Source organism: Osmerus mordax, chromosome 14 (genome assembly GCF_038355195.1).
Source record: "Osmerus mordax isolate fOsmMor3 chromosome 14, fOsmMor3.pri, whole genome shotgun sequence".
Taxonomy (NCBI): Eukaryota; Metazoa; Chordata; class Actinopteri; order Osmeriformes; family Osmeridae; genus Osmerus; species Osmerus mordax.
Window position 1 is genome coordinate 17,981,760 of NC_090063.1, and position 18,360 is coordinate 18,000,119.

Consider the following 18,360-nt stretch of genomic DNA (forward strand, 5'->3'; position numbering starts at 1 on the left):
GTCACCTTGTGTATTGTGTGTGTGTGTGTGTGGGGGGGGGGGGGGGGACTTGCATAAAGGTGATATTTGTAGCTGTCCAAAGTTCTCAGTGACAAAGCTGTTCTCCTGAACCCTGCTCCAGTCTGGCTCTGTTGACGTGGCGCTGGTTGATAGGCTGTACGTTCAGAGCTTCACGCGTTTCCGGAAGACAACCGCTCCGGAAAGAGTTTATTTGAAGTACAGAATACTAAACTCATTTATACTGGACTTGTGCACCAGCGTAGTATTCTTAGTTTAACGTGCACAGTTAACAATTTAAAATATTGCCTTTTGGTAGCATCACGTATTTGGACAACGGAACCTGAGGTTCAGGGTTTTCTGGAATCTGTAAGGTAATTTTGCTTGCTGGTCTTGGTCGTTGCAGTGATTCCTGCTAGCTAGCAAAACTACGTCCAGTGTCAAGTCAACGCGCAAACCTACAATGTGATATTGAAAATTTGAGATAGTCTTTTAAATGAATGCCGTCATTCGTTTTTTTTTTTTTTTTTTTTTTTTTTTTTTAACTTCTAGCTTCTCTGTACAGTTCATGATAACGCCGTGGACTCCCCCAACCCTGCTGTGTAGGGAGTGAAAAGATTGCAAACTGTCAACTGAACTTTCGCAGCAAATTTGCATTGACGTTTGACTGTTCCTTTCAGATGTTTCAAATAAAGAAAATTTGTTGCATCGGAGCAGGATATGTCGGAGGTCCGACTTGCAGCGTGATCGCTCAAATGTGTCCGGAGATACAAGTGACGGTAGTCGATGTCAACGAGTCCCGAATCAAAGCCTGGAACTCCGATACGCTTCCCATATACGAGGTAGAGCTCTAAAGGTGCTCTAGAGATACGGTCCAACTGCAATGTTACAGGTTATATTTAGTCATTTACCAGACGCTCTTATCCATAATACATAATACATGTAGGCTCTTCATAGCCCCTTGCATTCCTCTAGTCTGGTGGTGGTTAATGAGTGAGTCTGTCCAGCCAGGCCTGAGAGAGGTGGTCGAGTCCTGCAGAGGAAGGAACCTGTTCTTCTCAACTGACATCGACTCTGCCATCAGGGAGGCTGACTTGGTGTTCATCTCTGTGAGTCCTCTGATACACACACATACACATACACACACACACCCTCTCTCACCAGCCCCCTCTCCCCTGGCCACAGGTGAACACGCCAACCAAGACTTACGGGATGGGGAAAGGGCGAGCTGCTGACCTCAAGTACATCGAGGCGTGCGCCCGACGCATTGTGGAGGTTTCAAACGGCTACAAGATCGTCACGGAGAAGAGCACCGTCCCGGTGCGCGCTGCTGAGAGCATCCGGAGGATCTTTGACGCCAACACCAAACCCAGCCTCAACCTGCAGGTGTGTTCATATAGTTCAGAACATTTCATTCAGCAGATGCTTCTATCCAAAGCCACATATGAAGAGTGCATGTAGAAAGTAGAGCAGAAGATCAAGGATCAGCAGTGTAGAGTTCTAACAGTCCTAGTTTTAACCCTAACTCAAGGATCAGCAGTATAGGGTTAGAGTTCTAACAGAGTCCAGGAGGGCTCTGTATTCACAGGCACATGGAGTGTGTGTGTGTAGAGGTCAAAGTTATTTCTTTCTCCTGTCAGGATAAATGATAAGGAAACTGTGTGTGTGTGCAGGTGCTGTCCAACCCTGAGTTCCTGGCAGAGGGGACGGCAGTGCGAGACCTGAAGGAGCCAGACCGCGTCCTGATTGGAGGAGATGAGACAGCGGAGGGCCAGCGCGCCATCAGGGCTCTGAGCTGCGTGTATGAGCGCTGGGTCCCCCAGACCCGCATCATCACCACCAACACCTGGAGCTCCGAGCTCTCCAAGCTGGTGGGTTAGATGGACAGCAATAACAGAGTTTGTGTGTGTTATGCAGGTGTAACAGGTGGATAATAGAGTACAGTAAGATATTACAGTAATAACTGTGTGTGTGTGTGCAGGTGTAACAGGTGGATATTAGAGTACAGTAAGTTATTACAGTAATAACTGTTATGCAGGTGTAACAGGTGGAAATTAGAGTACAGTAAGTTATTACAGTAATAACTGTTATGCAGGTGTAACAGGTGGATATTAGAGTACAGTAAGTTATTACAGTTGTGTGTGTGTGTGTGTGTGTGTGTGTGTGTGTGCAGGCAGCCAATGCGTTCCTGGCCCAGCGCATCAGCAGCATCAACAGCATCAGTGCACTGTGTGAGGCAACTGGTGCTGATGTGGAGGAGGTGGCCAGAGCCATCGGCATGGACCAGAGGATAGGAAGCAAGTTCCTGAAGGCCAGCGTTGGTCAGTACACACACACACACACACGGACCAGAGGATAGGAAGCAAGTTCCTCAAGGCCATGAAACTCATCTAACTAATCGCTCCCCTCTCCTCTCACCCTCCCTCTCTCTCCTCCACCTCGTCCCTCCCTCCCCCTTTCCATCTCTCCCTACCCCTACCTCTGTCCCTCCCTCCCTCCAGGGTTTGGAGGCAGCTGTTTCCAGAAGGATGTGCTGAACCTGGTCTACCTGTGTGAGGCCCTCAACCTCCCAGAGGTCGCCTCCTACTGGCAGCAGGTGGAACTGCACTTAACTCATTACAACCAAATGCAGATTTCAACAGGTCTGGATCCTTTTGATCCCATGATAGGGTCTCTGTCCTGACAGAGTTAGGGTCTGTCCTGAAGTCTGAGGCCAGTAGTCTGATACTTCTGTTTGGCATTTGTTTAAAATGTTGTACACATTCTTTCCTTACAAATGATATCATTTTAACAGATTGAGTGGAAAGTTGAATATTTGAAAAGCTTCTCCCAGCATGATCTGTGTTCCAAAGGCTTCTTGGGATGTCACAGCTTGGCTTTCTCAGTCTTCAGTTTCCCCATTAAATGTTTAATATGGTCTCAGACTTTAGGACCCTCCTGTAGATATGACCCTGTCTCTCTGCAGGTGATAGATGGGGAGTCAGATGGCTGAGCGGTTAGGGAGTCGGACTATTAATCTGAAGGTAGCCGGTTCGATTCCCGGCCGAGCAAAAATGACGTGTCATTTTTCAAGGCACTTCACCCTACTTGCATCAGGGGGGATGTCCCTGTACTTACTGTAAGTCGCTCTGGATAAGAGCGTCTGCTGAATGACTAAATGTAAATGTAGATATGACCCTGTCTCTCTGCAGGTGATAGATATGACTCTGTGTCTCTGCAGGTGATATACATTTATTCATTTAGCAGACGCTTTTATCCAAAGCGACTTCTAAGAGAGAGCTTTACAAAGTGCATAGGTCACTGATAGTAACAACAAGATAGCCACAAAAACATTGCGAGTAGCCAAAACATGAAGCCCACATTGTGAACAACCAAAGTAAGTGCCAAAGGGAAAAACCATAAGAGCATGTAGTTAAACAAGTTACAATTAGACAACGTGAACCGCTATAAGTGCAAGTGTACCTGTGGAAAAAACAAGCAACAAGAATAAAAACAATATATCACAGCGAGTACCGCTAACCACAAGAGCAACAAATCTCTAAGCAAGAGTCATTGTGATCCTTGAGGAAACTAACATCGGGTCAAGCGAACCATTCCTAAGTACCGTTGTACTCCCGGAACAAGTGCGTCTTGAGCATTTTCTTGAAGGTGGAGAGACAGTCAGTGTCTCTGATAGAGGTGGGGGGTTGATTCCACCACTGGGGGGCCAGACAGGAGAAGAGCTTGTGTTGGGACCGGGCGGTCTTGAGCGGTGGGACCACCAGGCGGTTGTCTGAAGAAGACCGTAGGTGACGGGGTGGGGGTGTAAGGTTGCAGGAGAGACTTGATGTAGACGGGTGCAGTCCCATTCACTGCTCGGAAGGTCAGTACCAGGGTCTTGAATCTGATATGGGCCATGATAGGTAGCCAGTGGAGAGAGATGAGGAGCGGGGTAACATGGGAGCGTCTGGGTAGATTGTAGACCAGGCGGGCCGCTGCGTTCTGAATCCTCTGAAGAGGGCGGGTTACACATGCTGGGAGACCAGCGAGCAGCGAGTTGCAGTAGTCCAACTTGGAGAGGACAAGTGCTTGGACTAGCAGCTGGGTGGAGTGCTCAGACAGGTCTCTCCTGATCTTCCGGATGTTGTAGAGGGTGAATCTACACGACCGGGAGACTGCAGCAATGTGGGCCGTGAGGGAGAGCTCGTCGTCCATGGTAACCCCAAGGTTCCTGGAAGAGGATGAGGGGGTCACCGTTGCAGATCCCAGGGTGATTGAGAGATCGTGGGAGATGGAGGGTTTAGCCGGGATAATGAGAAGTTCTGTTTTGGCGAGGTTCAGCTGGAGGTGGTGCTCGGTCATCCAGGCGGAGATGTCTGTGAGGCAGGCCTCAATCCTAGCTGAGATCCCCGGATCGGTCGGGGGGAATGACAGGTACAGCTGCGTGTCGTCAGCGTAGCAGTGGTAGGAGAAGCCATGGGAGGTGATGATTGGTCCAAGTGAGGTGGTGTACAGAGAGAAGAGGAGGGGTCTAAGGACGGAGCCCTGTGGGACACCAGTGGAGAGCTGGTGGGGGCCTGACAGTTTGCCTCCCCAGGAGACCTGGTAGGATCTTCCCGACAGGTAGGATGAGATCCACTGGAGTGCAGTGCCAGTGATGCCCATCTCAGAAAGTCTGGCCAGCAGGCTTTGATGGTTAACCGTATCAAACGCTGCAGAAAGGTCCAGCAGAATGATGACGGATGACCTGGAAGCCGCTCTGGCAGGCTGGAGGGCAGTGGTGACTGAAAGGAGGGCAGTCTCTGTGGAGTGGCGGGTCTTGAAGCCCGATTGGTTGGGGTCAAGCAGGTTGTTCTGAGAGAGAAAGTTTGACAGTTGGTTAGATACAGCACGTTCAATTGTTTTTGAAAAGAAGGGTAACAGTGATACCGGTCTGTAGTTCTGGAGGACGGCAGGGTTAAGGGAGGGTTTTTTGAGTAGAGGGGTAACTCTGGCCTGTTTGAAGGCAGAGGGGAAGGTGCCGGAGGTAAGAGAGGAGTTTAGGACATGGAGAAGAAAAGTTATGATGGAGGGGGAGATGGATATATTGACCCTGTCTCTCTGCAGGTGATTTATATGACACTGTTTCTCTCCAGGTGATAGATATGAATGAGTACCAGCGCAGGAGGTTTGCCTGCAGGATCATTGACTGTCTCTTCAACACCGTGACTGGGAAGAAGATCGCTCTGCTGGGCTTCTCCTTCAAGAAGGATACAGGAGACACCAGGCAGGTCCTATCTCTACCTGTTGCCTCTCTCTATCTCTGTCATCTCTACCCTCTTTGTCTATCTCAATCTTACTCTCCCATTTGTACTTTGTGATTTTGTTCTGCTAATATGTGTTGTAATGAGAGTTGGTGTGTTGGGGGCAGGGCTTCTGTTTCAACCTTAAGACTTGATCACAGACTCAGAATTACCTTTCATCTACATCCTAACCCTCCACCCTGCCTTACTTCACAAGGTGCTAGGAGTTAGCAGGCGTTTGTGTGTCTGTGTCTTTACCTCAGGGAGTCCTCCAGTATCTACATCTCTCAGTACCTGCTGGATGAAGGAGCTAATCTGCACATCTACGACCCCAAAGTCCTGAAGCAGCAGATCCAGCAGGACCTGTCCAGCACCTCAGAGCCCAACAGAGGTCTGGCTGTGTGTGTATCTGTCAGTGTGTTGGTATGTGTGGCGGTCTGTGTGTCTGTGTGTGTATCTGTCAGTGTGTTGGTGTGTGTGTCTGTCTGTGTGTGTGTCTGTCAGTGTGTTGGTGTGTGTGTCGGTCTGTGTGTCTGTGTCTGTCAGTGTGTCAGATTATATTGGATCTCACTGCTGCCTTTTGATACAGTGGATCATGACATCGTCATCGCGAGGTTGGAACACTGGGCTGGGGTAAAGGGGACTGCACTACAGTGGTTCAGATCCTATCTCACAGACAGGGCCTTTTCAGTCACTATAGACAGTTTTTCTTCTTCCGTAGCTCCTGTTTTCTCTGGGGTTCCGCGGGGGTAAATTTTGGGGCCGATTCTTTTAAATCTGTAGCCTATATGCTTACTCTGGAAGATATCATTAGGAAACACAAAATCTCGTAATATTTTTATGCTGATGACACACAACTTTACCTGCCTTTGAAACTGGTGATGATTCTGTTCAACCTATCTTAGACTGCATTGCGGATATAAAAAAGTGGCTTTCTCCAACTGAACGATGAAAAGACTGAAGTGATTATTTTGGTCCTGCTGGCTCTAGAGCTAGTCTTGTTGACAGGATTAGTATTTTTTCCCCTAATGTCAGTCCTCATGCCAAGAATCTTGGGTTCATTATTGACTCGGACCTTGGGTTAGTTAAGCAGATTAAACTCAGTGGTGAAAAACAGTTTCTATCAGTTACGACTGATTTCTAAGTTTAAATCTGCATTGTCTTTTAAAGACCTTGAAACTGTTTTTCATGCTTTTATCATCTCACGTTTAGATTACTGTAATTCCCTTTATGATGGTCTCCCCCAGTCCCCACTCTCCCGTCTTCAGATGGTGCAGAATGCTGCTGACAGAATGTTATCATCAACTAGGAAGTTTGACCACATTACTCCCAGTCTTGGCCTCTTTGCACTGGCTTCCTGTCCAGTACAGAATACATTTGAAAATGTTGTTTGTTTTTAACCCTTGTGTTATCTTCGGGTCATTCTGACCCATCAGTCATTGTGACCCACCGTCGTATTGCGACAAATTTACCTCATACAAAAACAAAGTGAAGCATTTTCTTTTAACTGTCGGGCTGTCTCAGACCCCCCACATTGGATTGGTTAAAAGAAAATTATTTTTATTTGTTTTTGTATTGGGTAAAATTGGGTAAACACAACGATGGTTCGTTATGAACCTTTGGGTCATGTGACCCGAAGGCAGCACGAGGGTTAAAGCTCTTAATGGACAGGCCCCTTCGTATATCTTGGACCTCTTACAACTACACGCACCCCGGTCACTGAGGTCTGCGGACATACTACTTTCATCCACTCCCCGGTCACGCTGCATACGCACAGCTGATAGAGCCTTTGCAGTTGCCATATGCTGTGGATTCAACTTCCCCTTTCTATCAGGCAGGCTCCTTCATTGTCTGTTTTTAAATCCAAACATAAAACACACTTATATGCACTAGCGTGTCCCACTAACTCTTGAGTTGTGATGTTACTTATTTTACTGTTATTGACTGTTTGTGTATTGGTTTTACTATGTATTTTATGGTGTTTTTTTTTTTTTTTTTTTGCTTTTGTTCAGCACCTTGGTCAGCCTTGCTGTGTTAGTGTGCTTTATAAATTAAATGTAATTACACTTTTACACTTGTTCCGGAAGTACAACGGTACTTAGGCATGATTTGCTGGACCTGATGTTAGTTCAGTAACACAAGGACTCTTATTGAGGGACTTGTTGCTCTTGTTGGTTAGTTATAACTGATTTAACTTTTTGTACTCGCTGTGAATTATATTAATGTTGCTTGCTTTCCTACAGGTACACTCTTGCACTTTTGAGGTTCATGTTGTTTAATTGTAACTTGTTTAACTACATGCTCTTCTGGTTCTACACATTGGCTCTTATTTGCTTTTCACAATGTATGCTTCATGTTTTGACTACCCACAATGTTTTTGGGGCTACCTCGTTGTTTATGATCATTGACCTATGACCTACCTCTCTTGGAAGTCGCTTTGGATAAAAGCGTCTGCTAAATGAATAAATGTAAATGTCTGTCAGTGTGTTGGTGTGTGTGTCTGTGTGTCTTAGCAGTTGTTTGCTGACACTGTTGGAATGTTTATTTGCAGTGTCTGAGCTGGTTACCGTGACTACAGACCCGTACCAGGCTTGCCAGAGTGCCCATGCCCTTGTCATCTGCACTGAGTGGGACATGTTCAAGGTGATGCACGCACACACACACCAGTGTTTCCTCTATTTTGTTCAAAATCCAATTTTGTTTTTCGAACAATTGAACAATCACATATTGTACTCCTTAACGGGTTAAATAGCATTCACAGCAAAAAAAAATCTACTGTTGTTTTGTTATAAAAACATTCTATAAGCCGCTTCAAAAAGTATAAACCACAAGAACAATTTAAAATCGGGTTATAAACCGCGGTTTTATTTCCGAAAAATACAGTAGTATTATAAACCAATCAAGTAGGCTACTCATCAATGATGCAAACTTTTTTGGGGGGGAAATATTCTTCTTCTTGGCTGCCTCACGTAGACTAGCTTACGTTTGTTGTGCGTGATAGGCAGGAAATGAAAAAATATACCTGCGTGACACTAAAACAGGTGTAGTAATGGCTACTTTTTACTTGAGTATATGTCAGAGCCCACACTTCTTTACTTTAACTTGAGTGATAAGGTGTAGTCAGAACTTCAACTTTTATCACTGTCTTTAAACATGAGTATCTGTACTTCTACTTGAGTGAAGGATGTGTGTACTTTTGCCATCTCTGCTAGTGAGTTGGGAAGTACCAGAAGCTAGCATAGTCCAGCTGCCCTCCTCATCCCCCCTTTCCCCTCCAGGACCTGGACTATGAGAGGATCTACCAGCGGATGCTGAAACCAGCCTTCCTGTTTGACGGACGCAGAGTCCTGGACCACCTGCACCCTCAGCTGCAGAGCATCGGCTTCCAGGTACCTCGTACACAAACACTCATATACACACACTCATATACACACACTCATATACACACACTCATATACACACACTCATATACACACACTCATATACACACACTCATATACACACACTCATACACAAACACTCATATACACACGATAATTAACAACCTAGGCTTCCAGGTACCTCGTACACACTCATACACAAACACTCATATACACACGATAATTAACAACCTAGGCTTCCAGGTACCTCGTACACACTCATACACAAACACTCATATACACACGATAATTAACAACCTAGGCTTCCAGGTACCTCGTACACACTCATACACAAACACTCATATACACACGATAATTAACAACCTAGGCTTCCAGGTACCTCGTACACACTCATACACAAACACTCATATACACACGATAATTAACAACCTAGGCTTCCAGGTACCTCGTACACACTCATACACAAACACTCATATACACACGATAATTAACAACCTAGGCTTCCAGGTACCTCGTACACACTCGTACACAAACACTCATATACACACGATAATTAACAACCTAGGCTTCCAGGTACCTCGTACACACTCATACACAAACACTCATATACACACGATAATTAACAACCTAGGCTTCCAGGTACCTCGTACACACTCATACACAAACACTCATATACACACGATAATTAACAACCTAGGCTTCCAGGTACCTCGTACACAAACACTCATATACACACGATAATTAACAACCTAGGCTTCCAGGTACCTCGTACACACTCGTACACAAACACTCATATACACACGATAATTAACAACCTAGGCTTCCAGGTACCTCGTACACAAACACTCATATACACACGATAATTAACAACCTAGGCTTCCAGGTACCTCGTACACACTCGTACACAAACACTCATATACACACGATAATTAACAACCTAGGCTTCCAGGTACCTCGTACACACTCATACACAAACACTCATATACACACGATAATTAACAACCTAGGCTTCCAGGTACCTCGTACACACTCGTACACAAACACTCATATACACACGATAATTAACAACCTAGGCTTCCAGGTACCTCGTACACACTCATACACAAACACTCATATACACACGATAATTAACAACCTAGGCTTCCAGGTACCTCGTACACACTCATACACAAACACTCATATACACACGATAATTAACAACCTAGGCTTCCAGGTACCTCGTACACACTCATACACAAACACTCATATACACACGATAATTAACAACCTAGGCTTCCAGGTACCTCGTACACACTCGTACACAAACACTCATACACACACGATAATTAACAACCTAGGCTTCCAGGTACCTCGTACACACTCGTACACAAACACTCATATACACACGATAATTAACAACCTGGATTTTTGTACCTTGTACGTATGTAGATTGAGACCATCGGCAAGAAGGTGACGTCTGTGCGCATCCCCTACACCCCCTCAGCCAGCCTTGCAGAGCCACCAAGCAAGAAGCCCAAGATCTGATCTGAGACCTGATCTACACCCCCTCAGCCAGCCTTGCAGAGCCACCAAGCAAGAAGCCCAAGATCTGATCTGAGACCTGATCTACACACACACACACCTCTGTTTCTCCTGATCTACACACACACACACCTCTGTTTCTCCTGATCTACACACACACACACCTCTGTTTCTCCTGATCTACACACACATGCCTGAACTAACCACACACCCCCACTTCTCTCTGCTCTAGCAGAACTATCTCTCCCACAGTCCCTGTAACACTCTGCCTCTAGGCCTCACAGCCTACAGAAACCCTAGTAGGAGTTCCTATCACAGCCTATAGAAACCCTAGTAGGAGTTCCTATCACAGCCTATAGAAAACCCAAAGCAGAAATGTTCTGGTGGGTTGTATCAAGACCAGAATGTGTTTCTTTCAGCTTTGATCTTCCTGTAAGCATAACCTTAACCCTTTGATCTTCCTGTAAGCATAACCTTAACCCTTTGATCTTCCTGTAAGCATAACCCTAACCCTTTGATCTTCCTGTAAGCATAACCTTAACCCTTTGATCTTCCTGTAAGCATAACCCTAACCCTTTGATCTTCCTGTAACCCTAACCCCCCTTAAACTACTCACTTCCATGTCCTTTTCATATTGGTAAAAAAAAAAGAAAGAAGCTATTATACATGTGCAAATAAATAATGACAATCATGAACTACCTATTTTATACTGTTTCAACAATACAGGATTGCATAGTTTCAACAGGACAGTATTGAGTGCTAAAGCTCAGTGTAGTGGCGTTGGTTATAACAGGTAGGTGATAGGGAAATGATCAGTAGAGTTTGTATTTTAGATTTGAAAAATGTGTAATTGTTTAGAGGAGCAATGTCATCATTGTGTGACTATTGACTAAATAAAATGGACCAATTAAATGTGTGCATAGTCATTTCCTCAAGGCCTTTGCATCCAAATAACATGCTTAACATGCTGAGCCTTAACCCATCTGTACTGTCCATTTCTTAATCTGTATCAAAGTAGATCCATATAGGGTTAGCTTAACCCTATCTGTATCAAAGTAGATCCATATAGGGTTAGCCTAACCCTAACATTTAATAATGATATGGAAAATATTGTTTTGTAAGTAGTTTTTATATACTATTAGATGCATAAACCATGTATACATTTACACAAAATTCAGATAAACCTTTGCCAGTTTCACCTGCTAAGTCTTCTTAAAACAATCAGGTCAAGCATTGTCTCCAACATTATCTCTCAAGCATTATCTCTCAAAAGGTAACTCTCATACGCCTCTCTATTGTAGCATAACCCATCTCGCCTCAATAACTCCATCTTCTCAGTGCTTTGGGGCCAGTTTTCATATTTGGACCCTCCATGACCTCAAAGATCATGACTAGAATCCCTGAGACTGGTCCCAACATCCTGTCCTCCAGAACTAAGGCTCCAGGTGGAATAAAAAGAAACTATAGAATATAAATTATATGATAAAGATCCTGCAGTTGATATATTATAATAATATACATACTTAAACCACATAAACAAAAACGTGTTCATCTTGATTTCTGTAATGTGGAGATGAGAGACTAATCCAGGGCTAGCCCTGACCCTAGGACAGGAGGGAAGAAGGGAAGACAGAAGAGAGGAGAAACAGGAGGGAGAAGAGAGGAGGCAGGGAGGACGAGCAGCACGACCAGAAGGGGGCGATGAGCTTCTACTCGGTTGCTGCTTCAGTTTTCCTCTCCAGCAGGTTCTTCAAGAAGAACTCACCTGGGAGGGAGGACGTAATCACATGGTAAATAGAGTTTCTAGCTTGCTAACCCTGTGCTGCTGTAGTTTCTAGCTTGCTAGCCCTGTGCTGCTGTAGTTGTTTCCTACCTGCTTTGTAGGAGGATCTGACGAGGGGTCCGCTGGCTGTGTAGAGGAACCCCAGCTCCGTGCCCACCGCCTCCCAGTGGGCAAACTTCTCAGGAGTCACATATTCCTCCACCTACACACAATTCTGTTAAGTGTTTATTTGTGTAGAACTTAAGTAGTGTCTGTTGGGCTCCATGTATTGTCCCCGAGTGTGTGTTTGTCAGTGTATGTGTGTGTGTGTGGTTGTCAGTGTGTGTGTGTGTGTGTGTGTAACCTTCAGGTGGCGTCTGGTGGGCTGCATGTATTGTCCCAGTGTGTGTGGTTGTCAGTGTGTGTGTGTGTGTGTGTAACCTTCAGGTGGCGTCTGGTGGGCTGCATGTATTGTCCCAGTGTGTGTGGTTGTCAGTGTGTGTGTGTGTGTGTGCGTGTGTGTGTGTGGTTGTCAGTGTGTGTGTGTGTGTGTGGTTGTCAGTGTGTGTGTGTGTGTGTAACCTTCAGGTGGCGTCTGGTGGGCTGCATGTATTGTCCCAGTGTCAGACAGTCCACTCCTGCCTCCCTCAGCTCTGTAACCATAACAACACAATGTCAACATCCTCCACAATGGCAACATGACTAATTGTAAATGTAACATCAATGCCACGGCAACATCACACAACATCATCTCTCCCAGCCCAAGCATGATGGAGGTCTGGATGTGTGAGGGTGTGTGTGTGTGTGTACCTGTGAGTGTGTTGTGTATCTGCAGGTCAGTCTCTCCCAGCCCAAGCATGATGGAGGTCTGGATGTGTGAGGGTGTGTGTGTGTGTGTACCTGTGAGTGTGTTGTGTATCTGCAGGTCAGTCTCTCCCAGCCCCAGCATGATGGAGGTCTTGGTGAGGCCACGGGGCATGGCTGCTTTAGCGTGTCTCAGGACGCTCAGCGATTGGTCCATATTTGCTCGGGGGTCGCGCACCTGCCTGGGGTCAAAGGTCGTTAAGATTAAATATAACAGGCTAAACTAACCCACAGTGTTCCTGAGTTAGATTTTAATATAAACTAGGAACAGTGAGAAACATGGCTCCCCTGCACTACCTGCTGGTCAGAGTTGGTACTACACTGAAGCCAGATCAGCACGGAAGTAAAAAACAAAGCCTAAAGAGGTAAATCACATCCTGGTTCTATGTCTCCCACTGCAACCCTGGGGCTGTGTGCATGCAGTGGGTCAGGGGTTAGAGCAGCCTGGGGCTGTGTGCATGCAGTGGGTCAGGGGGGTGAGAGCAGCCTGGGGCTGTGTGCATGCAGTGGGTCAGGGGGGTGAGAGCAGCCTGGGGCTGTGTGCATGCAGTGGGTCAGGGGGGTTACAGCAGCCTGGGGCTGTGTGCATGCAGTGGGTCAGGGGGGTGAGAGCAGCCTGGGGCTGTGTGCATGCAGTGGGTCAGGGGGGTGAGAGCAGCCTGGGGCTGTAATAATTGTCACTAACCCTAACCCTGATTCAGATGACTGGCTTACCTCTGCAGTTCACGGACTGTCTCCACGTTGTGGGCATACACATCCAGCCCTGATTGGGCGACCTTCTCCACCGCCATCAGGTCGCCACGGAAATCAGGGGTCAGACATTCCACCAGTATCCGAAAGTTCCTAAATACACATTTGATTTTGGGTAAATGTTTTGGTATATTTCAGATTATTTAAATGATTTCTGGTTTGAGGACGTTTACCTCTCCTTGAGGCTGGACACAGTCTTGGCGATGTGATCTGCCCCTCCGTCTGACAGGTCTGAACAGGAAGCAGGAGGTCAGTCAGGGGTCAGAGTTGACCCTAGCTCATACTCTTACTGGGTCCAACAGTCTGTCAGGACTGATACACATGCTGTCAGGACTGATGCACATGCTGTCAGGACTGATGCACATGCTGTCAGGACTGATGCACATGCTGTCAGGACTGATGCACATGCTGTCAGGACTGATGCACATGCTGTCAGGACTGATGCACATGCTGTCAGGACTGATACACATGCTGTCAGGACTGATACACATGCTGTCAGGACTGATGCACATGCTGTCAGGACTGATGCACATGCTGTCAGGACTGATGACAGTTCAAATGTATTATATTTCCATCAATTTGAACAACAATGTCTAAACACCATATGTAATTAAAATGGTTGGTAGAAATGCAGTCTGTATTCTAATCTACTTGGAGGAGTCGTTCTTTATATTCTCCTCACTCCTGCCATTCCAGCCACTACAAGGAAACAATAAGGGTCAGGGTTGAAGGTCAGGGTTAAAGGTCAGGGTTAAAGGTCAGGGTACCGTCTCTGTCCACGGAGGTTAGCACCACGTAGTCCAGCCCCCAGGCAGCGATGGCGGCCGCTGTGTTGGAGGGTTCGTCAGGGTCCAGAGGCGGCGGCCGACGGGCAGTCTTCACCGAGCAGAACCGGCAGCCTCTCGTGCACGTGTCCCCCATCAACTGCAGACGGAACAAGAGTTAACGTAACCCTAACCCCTTTTCCATTGGTTAATATTAGCCGCCTGTCACTGCGCTCCTTTGTCCCGTGACAGAGATCTAACTACATTTACATGTATTAATTTAGCAAACGCTTTTATCCAAAGCGACTTCCAAGAGAGAGCTTTAAAAAAGTGCATAGGTCAATGATCATAATCAACAAGATTATTGCAAAACATTGCGGGTAGCCAAAACATGAAGCATACATTGTTAAAAGCAAATAAATGCCAATAGGAGGAAACATAAGAGCATGTGGTTAAACAAATTAAACAAAAACTCAAAAGTGCAAGTGTACCTGTACCTGTAAGAAAGCAAGCAACAATAATACAATTTACAGCGAGTACAAGTAGTTAAATCAGTTAAAAACTAAACAACTAGCGCACAAAATAAATCTACAACATAAATGGGGCGATCGCCGGCTGAGCGGTTAGAGAATCGGGCTACCAATCAGAAGGTTGCCAGTTAGATTCCCGGCCGTGCAAAATTACATTGTGTCTCTGGGCAAGGCACTTCACCCTACTTGCCTCAGGAGAATGTCCCTGTACTTACTGTAAGTCGCTCTGGATAAGAGCGTCTGCTAAATGACTAAATGTAAATGTGAAATTAGTTCCTGAAAGCATGTGTAAAGCGCAAAAACTTTGTCGCACTGAAATGTGATTGCAAGTGCAAGTGATTACTTTTATTTCAGAGCCCCACCCACCTCTCTCCTTTTTCTCTCTTCAGAGTGCCTCTGTATTCCTCCCACTTGCTCTTCTCCGACAGCTCGCCAGAGATCCAGAGCACAGAAACTGGCGATTGCAGGCTGCGGCTGCTCCATGCGGCCAACGGCGGCCTTGTGGCTAGCACTGTGCATGTGGGACTTGACAGCGTTGATGCCCATCGAGGCTACGCTAATCTTTTTTTTACAACATGTACAGTAAGCCTCATGGTTGTTTTCAGCGACAGGCTTCAGCCATTGTATAAACTCATCCTTCTCCAACCATCAGTCCGCAAATTTACATTTCCCCGTTTCGCGACATTTGGAGGGCGACACATCACCTAACCACGCCTTTTGCAAAATACGTTGTTGTTTATAATAGTCATGGGGAGGAAAATAAATATATTCATGCATTCATTTGAGTCAAAGTCTTTGGACAAAGCTTGAACAAATTTAATACCTCATAAAATCGGGATTAAGACTTTTTAATACCTTTTAAGGGCCTTAGTTTTCCCAAAATGGATAAACTTTTAATACTTTTTAAGACCCCGCGGATACCCTGATATATTCTAACCTTAACCCATCCTGTACACATATACAGCCATGGCCAAAAGTATTGGGAGCGACATACTTTTTGTGTTTGCAAAGCTTGCTGGACCTTGGCATAAAAATGACTGCTAACATAATTTCAGTAAGTCATATCATCAGCACAGGGGAAAGTGTGAACTAGTTCTAGCCAGGTGAAATCACTCTATCATTCTGATCGGATTTTAAGAGAAGCTGTAAAAGAGGGGACTATTTGCATATATTGAAAATCTTCGCCCCAATAAAGCTTTAAAAAATATTAAATGTGCCTTATTGTGATTCCAGTATTCTATAGAAACATGTGAAAACATTTTCCTCAAATACTGAACCAGCAAACTTTGCAAAACACAACATTTGTCATTGCCAAAACTTATGGCCACAACTGTACATATCCTGACCTTAAGAGATAAGTGAGCACCCACCCCCTCCTCAAGTGCTACGGAGACAGGGCGTTGCTATGGAAACAGGGTGTTGCTACAGAGACAGCCAGACTCACCATGATGGTAGCCGTAGCCGTGGCGTACTCTCCCCCTCCCCAGCACTCCCCGATGTTGGGACACCTGGCCTCCTCACACACCTGGGCAGGAAACACACACACATGGTGGTAATGTCACATGTGCTACATAACCACATGTGACAGAGATCATCTGAAAGGATGAAAACACAATGGTGGCTCACAGTGTGCAGGTTCAGGTCTCTCAGTGTGTTCTTCAGTTTATTAAAGTTCTTCCCAATGGGAATCTCAGTCTTCAGCCATGGAGGAAGTCTCAGCCTACACAGACACACACACACACAGACAATTTACTTTAAATATGATGTAAAGCAAATTCCATGGCATCCAGTACATTATATACGTGTGAAATTATGGGAGTCAGGTGGCTGAGCAGTTAGGGAATCGGGCTAGTAATCTGAAGGTTGCCAGTTCGATTCCCGGCCGTGCCAAATGACGTTGTGTCCTTGGGCAAGGCACTTCACCCTACTTGCCTCCGGGGGAATGTCCCTGTACTTACTGTAAGTCGCTCTGGATAAGAGCGTCTGCTAAATGACTAAATGTAAATGTGAAATTAGTTCCTGAAAGCATGTGTAAAGCGCAAAAACTTTGTCGCACTGAAATGTGATTGCAAGTGCAAGTGATTACTTTTATTTCAGAGCCCCACCCACCTCTCTCCTTTTTCTCTCTTCAGAGTGCCTCTGTATTCCTCCCACTTGCTCTTCTCCGACAGCTCGCCAGAGATGAAGTCCTGTAGGTCAGGTCCATCGTCTACCAACAACTCCTTCTTCCTGTCGGGCCGTGTCGGAGACGACTTGGCGGCTGTTGTCAATCTGCTACTAGAATAATACACCTTGCAGGGAGACAGTCAAGTTCAACACACTGTCCAAGTCGATGACTAGTACACTAAAACTAGAAGACTGAAACCGAGAAGCTAACTGGTAACAACGTTTATTACTGTAATTTCAGAACAACTCAACTCAGATAGTTAACTGCTGTTATGGTGCAATGTCCTCCTACATTTCTACGTAATTAACGTTAACTCAAGGCCCGTGACCATAAATCAAGCTAGCTAGTAACGCATGAGCTAGCTCTAACTTGGGCTAGCAGCATTCGTGCTCGGCTAGCAGGTAATTGTCTAGATAACCGATATATCTAAAGATCTAAACATCTTACACAAATTATAATGAAATAGCGTACTTACGTGTGGATTGCATTTAGGATTCAGCCACAGGTGATTGCTGGATAAACGACCCGCTACAAAACAACCTTGTTTGACCAGAGCCATGACATTAGCGCCTCACAAGCAGACGGCTGTAGTTATGCTACTGTACGTCAGTTGTCTGGAGAAGACTTTGGTCCGACACAAACTCACAGACGGAAAGATAACGTTCGGCTATGTGCCTGAAACAAAATATACTTCTGAAATGGCGTGAACAAAGTTCTGGTGTAAATCTGATGTCATGATACTCAAGCAGCAACTCAAAATGGCTCAAAGAACACATATGTTATCATAGTTAAAACTAATCCATGAAAAGAGGTCAGGGTGGTGACGTAAGCACGCACGACTGCTACAATAACGTGATTACGTCCTTCCTTCTCCCTTTCCTCTACTACCGGCGAGGTAAGAAAACATGGACTCGGTCTTGGGCTTTTAAAATCTATGTTCATCTGATCATTTCTATGTTGCACGTACAAAACTTTTACATTTATAAATTCGTAGTTTGAATATGCGATTTATGTATTTTGTATTTAATCAAAAAACATCCAGATTACATAATAAAGAAGGTGTTTTGCCACCGATACCATCATCCGTTTATAGGCCTTGGCCCCGTTGTAGCCTACTTAATTATCCATTGCTAAAGTGTGTTTAATGAGTTAATGCAGTCACTTCGAGCAGTTATTCTGCTGTCTGGTTTTGAATTGTAGAGGTATAGCAGATATGATCTGTTCTATTAATTTATGGCAGTGTTGTCCCCCGCGTAGATGTGTCTGCTAAACAAGACCGTCTTCTCAGCCTTAAAGTTGCTACCGGTTCATTTGAACATTGACCAATAACTGTGGTTGCCCGTAGTTGTCCAGGTTACTAAGCT

The 18,360-nt window shown here is 45.5% G+C and overlaps 2 protein-coding genes across 5 annotated transcripts; one reads left to right on the forward strand and one right to left on the reverse strand.

The window, feature by feature from the left end:
* The first annotated feature begins 231 nt into the window (after window positions 1-231).
* ugdh (UDP-glucose 6-dehydrogenase) lies at window positions 232-11,060 on the forward strand. 4 transcript variants are annotated; one of them, XM_067251163.1, is made up of 12 exons: window positions 232-371; window positions 678-839; window positions 1,005-1,106; window positions 1,183-1,383; window positions 1,671-1,868; window positions 2,171-2,318; window positions 2,499-2,593; window positions 5,112-5,246; window positions 5,526-5,649; window positions 7,810-7,901; window positions 8,537-8,647; window positions 10,067-11,060. In XM_067251163.1, the coding sequence occupies exons 2-12, from the start codon at window positions 678-680 to the stop codon at window positions 10,160-10,162; spliced, it is 1,464 nt and encodes a 487-aa protein (XP_067107264.1). In that variant the 5' UTR covers window positions 232-371; the 3' UTR covers window positions 10,163-11,060. The 4 variants fall into 4 exon arrangements, with proteins under 4 accessions (XP_067107264.1, XP_067107265.1, XP_067107266.1 ...); XM_067251164.1 differs by lacking the exon at window positions 1,005-1,106; XM_067251165.1 differs by lacking the exon at window positions 10,067-11,060 and having other exon boundaries at window positions 8,471-8,587.
* A 220-nt stretch (window positions 11,061-11,280) lies between these two features.
* Window positions 11,281-17,797, reverse strand: lias (lipoic acid synthetase). The gene is made up of 11 exons (XM_067251169.1): window positions 17,472-17,797; window positions 16,939-17,120; window positions 16,456-16,549; window positions 16,274-16,354; window positions 14,303-14,459; window positions 13,709-13,766; window positions 13,500-13,628; window positions 12,822-12,967; window positions 12,504-12,574; window positions 12,033-12,144; window positions 11,281-11,924 (listed from the first exon to the last, which is right to left on the reverse strand). Exons 1-11 carry the CDS (start codon window positions 17,553-17,555, stop codon window positions 11,869-11,871), a joined length of 1,170 nt encoding a protein of 389 aa, XP_067107270.1. The 5' UTR covers window positions 17,556-17,797; the 3' UTR covers window positions 11,281-11,868.
* Window positions 17,798-18,360: the final 563 nt, after the last annotated feature.

What these genes read in the sequence shown, in the direction of transcription:
- ugdh (XM_067251163.1), top strand. Translation starts at nt 678, where the DNA reads ATGTTTCAAATAAAGAAAATTTGTTGCATCGGAGCAGGATATGTCGGA. An exon ending in AACCCAGCCTCAACCTGCAG is followed by an intron (nt 1,384 to 1,670) that starts GTGTGTTCATAT and finishes GTGTGTGTGCAG; the next exon opens with GTGCTGTCCAACCCTGAGTT. An exon ending in GTTCCTGAAGGCCAGCGTTG is followed by an intron (nt 2,319 to 2,498) that starts GTCAGTACACAC and finishes CCCTCCCTCCAG; the next exon opens with GGTTTGGAGGCAGCTGTTTC.
- lias (XM_067251169.1), bottom strand. Translation starts at nt 17,555, where the DNA reads ATGGCTCTGGTCAAACAAGGTTGTTTTGTAGCGGGTCGTTTATCCAGC. An exon ending in GTGTCCAGCCTCAAGGAGAG is followed by an intron (nt 13,629 to 13,708) that starts GTAAACGTCCTC and finishes ATGTGTATTTAG; the next exon opens with GAACTTTCGGATACTGGTGG. An exon ending in CCACCAGACGCCACCTGAAG is followed by an intron (nt 12,145 to 12,503) that starts GTTACACACACA and finishes AATTGTGTGTAG; the next exon opens with GTGGAGGAATATGTGACTCC.